Below are 10,935 nucleotides of genomic sequence, written 5' to 3' on the forward strand. Positions count from 1 at the left end.
TGCGGTGCCCGCCGTGAGGCGCCGAGGGCCCCGCCGCCTCCCCGCCCCTTCCCGTTGCCATGGCGCCGCGCTGCCGCCGCAAAATGGCGGCCGGGCGCCCGGCTTCTCGGCGGCGGGGCCCGCCCTGACGCGATGGCGGCGGCGGGCCTCGGGGCGCTGCTGCTGCTGCTGCTGCTGGCGCCGGCACCGGCACCGCGGGCTGGGCAGCCCGGTGGGTGCAGGGGGCTGGGGGGTGAGGGGAAGGCTGCTGAGGGGAGGGGATGCGGGGGTAGAGCGGGACCTTCCCTGACTGACTGGTGATGGGCTGGGGCGGGAGGACACGGAGCCCCCGAGGGGTGGCGTGGGGACGTGCACAATGTAAACACCGTCCTGTGGTAGGCAGCACGAGATAATTTTGTGCCTTTGGGGACAATTTAAGTGTCCCCAAAGTTAAGTGGGTGTAAGAATCTAGCCTAAGTGTGAGACCTGAATGTATCTTACGGATAGTGCCTTTTTCAGTTTGTGTGTATTAAAATGTGTCCCCTCCCCCCCCCCGTTTTTTTTTTTCTTTTTAGTCTTTCAGCCTTCGTTTATCCATATGTCTGGGCTAAGAGTTGATTCGATTTTTCATGGAAATTCTTCAGGAGTTAATTTTTATATAATTTTAAATCCTATAGATGAAGAGACAGGTAAGAATGCTTTTTTTCCCCCTCAAGTACTATGTAAATACCTTTTTTTTTTTTTCTCCTGCTAAAATTACTGGAGCAATACAAGTTCATGTAGTGCGTTAACAGATAGTTACTGTTTTAGTATCTCCTAAGGACTTGTGCTGGTTAAGCCCTTAGTCCTCTGTTGTCTGCTTGTCAGCTGAGCTTAAGGATGTGCCTACTTGAAGCCATAGGAGAAGTTTAAATTTAATACTGATTCTTTTCAGTCTTTTCTAAATGAAAACACAATATATATTTTTATTTTAATATAGGAAAATTGCAAGTTTCAAATTGCAGTGGAAGTAAAACAGATGGTGATTGGAATTTGAGCGTAACGCCTGGTGTGGTATGTAAAATACTGACTCTTCCCTAAAACAGGGAGGATTGAACTATCATACGTTAAGGGCTAATGAAATGTCAACAAAATGTTAATTTACTGACAACCCGGTTTGCGTGTTGTGCCCTTGCCATTTTTCCTTGACGTACCTTGACATACGAAGCTGGTGAAGGGTCTGAAACACAAGTCCTATGAGGAGCGGCTGAGGGAACTGGGGTTGTTTAGTCTGGAGGAGGCTCAGGGGAGACCTTATTGATCTCCACAACTACCTGCAAGGAGGTTGTGGGGAGCTGGTGGTTGGCCTCTTCTCACAGATAATAGCAATAGAACAAGAGGGAATGGCCTCAAGTTGCGCCAGGGGAGGTTCATGTTGGAAATTAGAAGAAATCTCTTCTCAGAAAGAGCACTCAGGGAAAGGAACAGGTTGCCCCGAGAGGTGGTGGAGTCACTGTCCCTGGGGGTGTTCAAGGAAAGGTTGGATATGGTGCTTAGGGACATGGTTTAGTGGGTGACATTGGTGGTAGGGGGATGGTTGGACCAGATGATCTTGGAGGTCTTTTCCAACCTTAATGATTCTATAGTTAAAGACTGTTATAGATCTACTGGAAGGAGCTGGTAATACATCAGTGTTTTTATATAGAATGAGCTCTAGAACATCCACATCTATTACAATTGTCTTCAGCATTAGTTACGTTACATATAATTCTTTAAGGCTTTTGTCAACTCTGTAGTCATTTCAATTTTCAGCTGAAGGTAGCTATAAAAACTGAAATTTACTTTTTTGGTTATTTGTTCTTTTCTTTAAAACTGCGTGTGCGATTTCTGAGGGAACTTGTTCTGCAATGATTCCTTAAAATTCTGTGTACAGTTCATATACTCACTTTATTTGCATATTCCAGTAGCATACCTTTTGTCATTCCGACTTCAACAAACACCTGATTTTTATATTGGAAGAATATCATTGCATTGTGGCAATGACAAAGTGGTACCAAAACTTCTCTTTCGGGAACTGATGAGTGATACAAATAAGAGTAATTTAATATAAGCTGTCATATCTGTCAAACTTTATTCTGCATTTTTCAGGATGCATCCAAAGTGATCATAGGCCTGACTAGAAATCTTCAGTTGTGTTTGCCCAATGCCACTGACTGCTGCACAACACCTCTCTGTGTGCTGGAAACACTTCAGGTTTTAGCTTGCCGTGATTCAGTGGTTCTGGCACATCTCCTGATTCAAGCTGAAATATATGCCAACTCTTCCTTTACAGGAAATGTGTCAGGTAAGTGTTTAGATATGCTCAAGAAGAAATTTTATTTTCTTTTCCTGTATATATGAAAAAAGAAAATCTGGGATTTCAGCAGCAATGATTGATCCGTATTAATTGTTAATGAAATTTAACAAAGGATTTATACACGGTTGGAATAAACTGTGATGTACAGGGCCTACTTCTTGTGTTTCCAGTTCACGTGGTTTGATTTGTCTCTTCTTTTTTGTAATTCTTTTATAGAAGATGCATCTGTCATCCCTAACCAGGTGTTTCAGCCCTTGGGCCCTTGTCCTTGTGACTTGACGGATGGAGCTTGTGATGTTCGTTGTTGCTGCGATCCGGTACTTCGTACTAAACTTTGAAATGTTTTCAAAATTTCTAGGTTCTGGGGAAAGTGAGGAGAGGGAGAGGTACTGAACGTTTCAAGCTAGAAGGAGGGCTTGTCTGGGTGTTCTGGTATTCCTAAGAGTATATAACACATCTCTCTACAAACCTGGTTTGTTTACCTGTGAGTAGGCTATAGTGGCTATGGTAATGCAACTACTGAACTAAAAAGTGACCGCTCTTTTCCCTTTCAGGAGTGTACACCAGATTTGAAGCAGTTATTCAATGGATCATGTTTCACTGGAGTGTTTGGTGGGGATGTAAACCCACCTTTTAATCAGCTGTGCTCTACAAAGACTGATGAATATACTCCTGATTGGTTTCCCTTCCTTTGCGTACAGTCTTCTCTTAACAATACACCATTTCTTGGCTACTTTTATCATGGCTCTATGTAAGTTTTATGATATTTTTTTCTTGACACATGCATTAGCCATGCTACTGAAACTGTAACCTGTTTTTTATAATGAAAGTTATTTTGAAATTGGGATTTTATTGTGTGAACTTTAAATGCAAATGGAGAAATGTAATTGGTACTATATGAGAACACGGTATTTGAGAGCAGATGCATAATTATTTGCGTGAGATAGGGAGTAAAGAATTGTTTAATTTTTGAACTTAATTGCAGATCTACACCCGGAGTTCCTTCATTTCAGATCCCTTTACAAACGTCTCCTGTGAAAGTTTTCACTGGTTACAGTCAAGGAGATCCAATTATGACAGAAGAAAATGAGTATTTTACCATCCCCCAGGTAATCATGTCCTGTTTAGGAGCTTCTGATTCCTCTTGGCTTGTTTGACGTTCTTTATCACGTTCCTTATGTCTTTGTAACCAAATTCTGCAACTTGCTGTTGTGAACTGGTAAATATATTTTTCACCTAGCACAAAATCATTATTAGAAATGAACATTATCCTTTCCGTTTCCCCTACCCAACTCCCAAAGTGGTAATGTTTTAATTATTTCAAGAGCTAAAAACAAGCTTGGCACCCCAATTAGTAGTTTATGGCTTATCATATTTCTGTATATATGTTATTTGTCTGCTGTATTATGGAGTGCTATAGTTGGTTTCCCCTTGTCTCATCTAGCTGTATTCTTTTAATTCCTTCTGCGTTTTAGAGAGAGGCTTGTTAGTTATAATTACTTTGACGAATTGGGATGGAGCTAGACCGTGCATTATAACTATTTTGAAAGCTGTCCATTTTAAATTTTAACCTCTTTTGTGATGTTTTGATAACATCAGATCACTTGTTTGTCAGTCATATATGGCTACAGTACATATTTGGAGCATTTCACTGACAAATAGTTTTAAAATGTAAAGCAAGAAAAAAGCCCAATGTACCTATTTCTGTTGAATTACCTGCAGCAATCCATGGCGGGGCAGTGTGTTGGAAATGCCCCCGTGGCTTATCTCCATGACATTGACGTTAAGTGCCCCACTGATCTAGCATCTTACAAAGAAGGACTGCCCCACGATGTGAGAATAAACAGTGGTACAGGAGGTATGTTGGGTAAGCCCTAACAGAAATGTATTGTATGTTCTCCCAGCTGATAGAACAAAATAAACCAGAGGACTTTTGACATGGCAGCTACGTGTAATGTCATTGATACCTGGTAGCTGTAGTTCAGCCTTTGGGGTGGTTTCTGACAGCCTTCTAACAAGCTTCCCACAGTTACTCAGGACTTAGGATATAAGAAATCAATGGTAAACAAAAGCCAATCCCATTGTCTGTTTCTGGTGACTCATACTGAGTATGGCTACACATGACAGAATAAAGCATCTCTTGCTGTTCTCCAATTGTTGCAGAGCCCTTTTTCTGTCAAAAGGGTGCAGTATCATTTTAGAATTGGTGAGAAGTGCTTTTTTCTGCATTAACAAAGCATATACTTATGAAGTGTCTTTCTGGAGTTTGAGATGGCATGATTACCAGCATGAAGATAATTTATTTTATACCGCCTAACTAAGTTGTCTAATTTTTTAATCTATACTACGTTTGTAAGATCCAGAGATAATGAGCTATGCTCTCATAATACATAAACCATTTGGTCCTTTACCAAAATTAATTTTCTAAATAATTTTATGCTCCATTTCCATAATAAAAATGATTGTACCTTGGATGTGAAAACAGTATCTGTTAGTCAGGATTACTGCAGTATTTGTTTTTTATTCTCAGATTTCATCCAACAAAACGTGATCTATAGGACCATTGCTGACACGGGCAAATTCATCGCTAAAAGCGGTATGTCTCTTCCATTTAATAAGTGCACTTCTTACCTAACCTGGATGATACAGTTGATTTTGATGCCTAAAATGTTTACCTGCACTGATCCTTAGGGGGGATCTTGTATGTCTTCTAGTACTCAAATAAATAAATGGCAGGACATGTGGTCTGTGTAAGCAGCAGCTGTGTATGTCTGTATTTTTGGAAGCTCTTGTGCCTCTTTAAGGACCTTTTTCAGCCAGTGAAGCAGCTCTTTGATGTAGAACAGTGGCTCCCAGTTGGTGAGGGAGTACTGCAGCATAGATGAAGTGTTGAAACCAAGCTGGTGTGTTTGTTTTTTCTGGGCAGTTATGATCCTCTTAGAGGGATGAGATGAAATGAGGAGGAGTCCTGAGTCCAGAGAATCCCATCGACTGATGAAATAACGCCCAGTGCTGGGCTCTTGAGAGTTAGCTATGAAAGGACCTGCAACTACAGATGTTAAAATATTGATAAGCTAGAGGACTGTGCTGTAAGTGCAGCACTCTGTCCTTATATGATGGGACTTAAACAGTAAAATAACTCTCCAAAAGATCAATGTTATAATTTCCAGAATTTTGGTAGAGATTATTAAGGTGGTGTTTTTCATTTACAATACAGCTTTCTAATTAGCAATGCTTTTAATTGTGTGGTTTTATTTTCTTCTGCAGAAAGCCTTCCTACTACTGAGGTTTTGTGTCAAAATGTAACCTTTGCAGAGAATTATACGTTCATTTGCAAAGATGAGAACATAGAGGGAATAAACGTCACAGTCTTCCTCGGACGTTTATGTGATGGAGGTATCATGAGATTTCTTTTACATATTTTTAACTTACTTTTATAGAATATAATGGAATAGTTCAGTTGGACTGGACCTTTGAAGAGCATCTAGTCCAACTGCCTGAGTACTTCAGGGCTAACCAACAGTTAAAGCATATTAATGAGGGCACTGTACAAATGCCTCCTGAACACTGACAGGCTCGAGGCATAAACCAACTCTCTAGGAAGCTGGTTCCAGTGTTTGACCACCCTCACAGTGAAGAAATTTTTCCTAATATCCAGTCTGAATATCCCCTGGCACAGCTTTGTGCCGTTCCCGCACATCCTGGCATTGGCTACCAGGGAGGTTCCTCTCTCGTTCCCCTCCTTGGGAAGTTGTAGAGAGTAATGAGGTCACCTCTTGCCCTCATTTTCTCCAGACTAGACAACACAATTTTTTTTTCTTCAGCATGGAAATTCTTTGATAGACTGTGTTAATTAGTAATTCTGCTTAAAAAGAATTTCCTTTGGATTCTGGAAGAAAACTTATGGGTCTGATTTCCATTAATTTCTATTATTTTGAATCTTATGTTACTAATGAAGGATGGAAGTTTGCATCCTATATAGAGTTGAACAGAATACTTCTTGCTAATTTACTTATTTAAAAGTGAAGTTATTTTTTTCTTATTTTACCAGAAATACTGACACAGAGATTCACAGCCAAATTTGTAAGCTTGAAGAGTAATAATGCAGAAGAACTGTCTGGGAATCCAGGTATTAGTTCTTTATTTTGCTTCTTAAAAGAACAAATTTTTGTACTGAACTGATCGTTATCAGTGACCATATTTTATACCTCTTTCATACTTTGTTATGTTGCTAGCCTCACTTTCTTATCTTTATCGTACTGTCAGTTGTAATAGTGGTGATTGGCTTTTAGGCTAAATATTGATTATTTTAAGTGATGCTACTGTAATGGAAAAGTGATTACTGCAAGACTGATGATATGTATTATTAAAACAACCTTAATGCTTGTAGATTCTTACAAAATGTTCGCAATTTCTCCTACATTTAGGTTATCAAGTTGGAAAACCAGTGAGAGCTGCAAATATGAATGCTTCTGATACTTCTGGCAGCCTAAACATTTTGCAGCCAGGTACTGACTTGCGAGGTTGCGACTTCAACTTCTTTTACTGCTAAAATGCGTTTGTTTTTTTTTTGTATATTTTACTTCAGAATCTCCTCTATGCCAAATTTTGCTTTTCCTAGACTATTTCCTAGCCTTCATTCAAACTACATTGAGGAAGCCTGTGTTTAATACCTGTGTTACTGAGCGCAATGTACTTTAGGTATCCAAACATATTGCAAAGGAGACAATTAAAATGGAATTTAATATCAATATTTCTAGTTGAATGGACTTGAATCTATTTGAATTATACTTCTTAGTGTTTTGCTTTCTAATATTTGATGTTTTTGCACAAAATTGAAAACTAGAGATGAAAAGGTAAATATGAAAAACCTCAAATAAGATGTTTTTGATTTACAGCTGGGAGAGGTTTATGTGCATCAGCAACTGATACACCAGTTTTGTTTGGATTAGATTCATTCTCTGGATGCATACTAGAAGTTGGTATTAATGAAGACTGCACACTTTTAAGGTGAGCTACATAAGATGAATTGTTTTTCCCTGTATCCCTCTTGCTGCTCCTCACCTGATTTTCTACAAGTTTCTACCAGCAACATTGATACGTTCTTTTCAAATGTTCTTGCATACATTTCAGCTTTCTGTGGTTGACCCTTTTTTTTTTTAAAAGGGAGATTATAAAAATTGTTTCACTCATATATCCTCGTATTCAAGTGAGGATTATGTTGGAGTGGGATGCTTTGTCATTTTGTACCTTTTGCAGATAACTCAATAGTTGAAGCTTGTTTTAACTAAATGATAGCATCTTTCTGAGGAAACTGATGTTATGATATAATAATACTGTAACCCAGAGTGGTTTACACTATAGATTTACTTTCTGCTTAATATAATGTTTTTATTTTCAGGGGAAATGTAACTGAGAGATTGAATTCATTAATACAAGCTACTCATGTTGGAAAGAGGAGCAATTCAAGTTACAGTGATGTAAATGACTGGGTGGAAATTATACGTAAGTGAGGTTTATGTTGTTATTCGTAGTCTAAATGTTTAAAGTATGCTCTTGTAATATGATTAAATCATCTCAAAATAGAATCCAAATGTAAAGTCAAGTGCCTGAAGATACTGATCTGTGTCTGGATCCATCCATCCATGTATACATTCACGTGCACACACACATATAACTTCACATGTATATATATACTGCAGTAAGATGTGTACAGCTGTCAGTCAGTAGATGTAATGACTTGGTATTTTTAGTTTTCTGTGGATAAACTATTCCTTTATGTATATTTATATAGAGAAAATGTTTTTTGCTCTGTTCCTGTGGGACAGTTAACAGTGTTTCACTGGAATGTGACGATAATATAATTACTGAAAAGATAGTATTTTCTATAATATTTTCATTTAACTCTGTTCTTCCACAGGTCTTGATCCATTTAATCCTAATACAAGTGTGAGCACTGGAAACTTGAAAGGCATTTGTCCAGATATTCCTGCAAATCTGAATATTCGCATAATTTTTGCTGATGTGGGTGCAGTACAAGGGATTCCCCGTCAAGAGATACTCGCTGTGCAGATCAGGTAGAACAGAGCTGTGTCTCTGGCTATTTGACAAATGAATGTTTCATTTTGAGACTCACTTTTGTGTCATACTCTGATTAAACTTTACAAACATACATATTAATTCCAATTTTTACATGCATTTTACTTGTTTGGAACACAAATTCTTCTGAACCTAACCAGAGGCTGAAATTTAGGTTTGCATATCTCCTTCTGAAATTAAAAAAAAAAAAAAAAAAAAAAAAAAAAAAAAAAAAAAAAAAAGGAAAGAAAAAAAAGGCACAAAGATTGCCCACTGGTCACCATTAGTTTCAGTGAAGTATTAAAAAAAATTTATGCTGCCAGTAATAGACGTATGCAGGGCATTCCATCAGAAATCAGAAGTACGTTTTAATTCCTTGCTGTGGTGGAAAGGACAACAAAACAAATGTCTTGTGTTCTGCCTTACCCCAGTGAAGAGCTGCTTCTTGAGAGCTATGGTAAATGTTTTCTTCTTTCCTGAAACTGGGGAGTTTCATATTGCTAACACTCTTTTTTTTTGAAGTCAATCCAAATCAAATAAATAGGATTGTGTTCAATCTACCTCTTTTTCCAGCCTTTGCACATTCTCTCTGCAGTGTTGAAAATCCAGCGATCATCAACCTCCTTCAAAATCCTGTATATTTTGTCCTTTCATGGCTACGTTTAGGCTCTGCATTTCCACTTTACAGCCCTTTAGTAATAGTTATTCATGTTCTTACAGTTACTCGACTGTCATATGGCAATTCCAGTGTGGGCTTACCTGTGAAAACACTGTCAGCTTTCTTCCCATCACTGCTTCTGTTCAGTTCATCAAAGTGCCAGCTCAGCCACCGATTCCAATGACAAGGTAATTCTTGTATTAAAAAAAAAAAAAAACAACACACAAACTTGTCACTAAGTTAAGCAGATGTAATGTAAAATGCATTGATCAAAAGGTTATTTTGGTTTGCTGGAGTACAGAGCATGAAGGACTGCTTCTAACATTTATTGAATAACAGTTCTGTAGGTGAGGATCTCCCCCAGAAGCAGGCAGTGTGGGAAGGCCTGTAAATTACTCTGCCAAGTTGTCATTTGGTTTTGGCAGAAAGCGTCCGTGCCTTTTATTTGAGTGGGCAAAGACTGTTGTGCGAGGCTCCTAAACTATCTATTGTCTGAAGATTTGCTCATCACAAAAAGAAACACCTGGCTAAAAATGGCAGATAGGGAATAAAAGGGAGGCCTCTGGTTTTGTTAGAGGAACTAGATGCTTGTGTTTTTTTTTTTTTTTCTTTCCTGTAACCTGGCCACTTTTCCAGCTCTTTTTTTTTCTTGTCCTGGTGTTCTGGTGGTACTGTAGGTAATAGACATGTTTTTTCAGGTTTCAGATTAATTATACGGAATTTGACTGCAATCGAAATGATGTGTGCTGGCCACAACTCTTTTATCCAGTGACACAGTTCTACACAGGTAAGAATAATAAGCAATGCAGAATGCCATGAACTGGCTGTATTTCTTCAAACATAATTAAATGTGTGGACTTGTTCTGAAATAATGGTTTGTAGTAGGAAATTGGAATTTCAAAAATGTGCTCCAAAAGTCGGGTTAAATGTTTTTCTTAATAATGCATTAATTTCTTAGTTAGGCTTGTAAAAAAATAACTGCTAAGAGTGCTTTGTTGATTGAAATTCTGTGAGCATCTGTTCGACAGATTCTTTTTCATGCCCGTTTAGAGTTGGGAAGGAGGTATGCTTTCTAGGGAAAAGGAGAGAATGTTGCTTTATGATAGGGTTCTGTTTCTGTGTCTTGTGGTAATTGTGGTGTTGTGTTAGTGTGGGCTGTTGCCCCTGAAGGGAGACTCTCTCACTTTGCCAGTACGTGCTGTTCTGTCTGCCCACGGAAGCTGCAGCAAAATCTTGCCATGTTGGTAAGAGAAAGAACTTTGAAGTTTCCTTCGTGAAAAACTGTGATGGATTATGTCTTGTGGGAGGCTGTATAGATTAAATATCTGGCATTTCAAAGGGCATCAAGGCACTTGGACTCTGTTCTGAGAGCTGCATGGACAGAGGTACCTGTCTGTTCTGTTATCTGCACTTCAGGGACTCAAGTTATACAAAGTACAAAATTTTATAAGCGCAAAGGATCTTCCTTGTTTTATGCTCATTTATTCAGGCTATGTATATGCTTGAATCTGTATCTGACAGTGGGTTGATGTCCAAACTGAAGCTTAGCATGTGCTTATACTTTGTTTTCTTTTTTTGCAGGAGAACCCTATTCCCAATGCCTTGCTAAGGGCATGTCACTGGCATTTCTTGTATTCCTTGCAGCAATTTTGAGTAACCCTTGGTTTTCTAAAGTATGGGATAACTTCTTGATTTAAAAATGTTGATGTAAAGAAAACCACTTTGTAAATATTTTAAGGATGTTTTGGTAAAATTTATGGACGGATATTGTATTTTGCAGACATTTTATATGAACACTTTAAAGATGCATGAAATGAATTCTCTCACACTGCGCAGAAACTGGTTGTATTAATAAAAAATGAAAGTGATAGAATTAAGTTTAGTT

At 38.5% G+C, this 10,935-nt stretch overlaps 1 protein-coding gene across 2 annotated transcripts; it reads left to right on the forward strand.

The window, feature by feature from the left end:
• The first annotated feature begins 44 nt into the window (after positions 1–44).
• On the forward strand, positions 45–10,924 carry TCTN2 (tectonic family member 2). 2 transcript variants are annotated; one of them, XM_083804437.1, is made up of 18 exons: positions 45–211; positions 555–668; positions 959–1,032; positions 2,107–2,302; positions 2,531–2,631; positions 2,869–3,065; positions 3,300–3,423; positions 4,037–4,181; positions 4,845–4,910; positions 5,582–5,710; positions 6,366–6,443; positions 6,742–6,822; positions 7,213–7,324; positions 7,716–7,819; positions 8,235–8,391; positions 9,113–9,238; positions 9,749–9,837; positions 10,632–10,924. In XM_083804437.1, exons 1-18 carry the CDS (start codon positions 133–135, stop codon positions 10,745–10,747), a joined length of 2,088 nt encoding a protein of 695 aa, XP_083660563.1. In that variant the 5' UTR covers positions 45–132; the 3' UTR covers positions 10,748–10,924. The 2 variants fall into 2 exon arrangements, with proteins under 2 accessions (XP_083660563.1, XP_083660564.1); XM_083804438.1 differs by having other exon boundaries at positions 46–211; positions 4,037–4,172.
• The last annotated feature ends 11 nt before the right edge of the window (positions 10,925–10,935 follow it).

The sequence above is a fragment of the Anser anser genome (genome assembly GCF_964211835.1).
Source record: "Anser anser genome assembly, chromosome: 18".
Taxonomy (NCBI): domain Eukaryota; kingdom Metazoa; phylum Chordata; class Aves; order Anseriformes; family Anatidae; genus Anser; species Anser anser.

Coding starts and splice junctions, on each gene's coding strand:
- TCTN2 (XM_083804437.1), top strand. CDS start 133: ATGGCGGCGGCGGGCCTCGGGGCGCTGCTGCTGCTGCTGCTGCTGGCG. Junction 6,823..7,212: donor CCTAAACATTTTGCAGCCAG/GTACTGACTTGC, acceptor TTTGATTTACAG/CTGGGAGAGGTTTATGTGCA. Junction 7,325..7,715: donor GAAGACTGCACACTTTTAAG/GTGAGCTACATA, acceptor TTTTATTTTCAG/GGGAAATGTAACTGAGAGAT.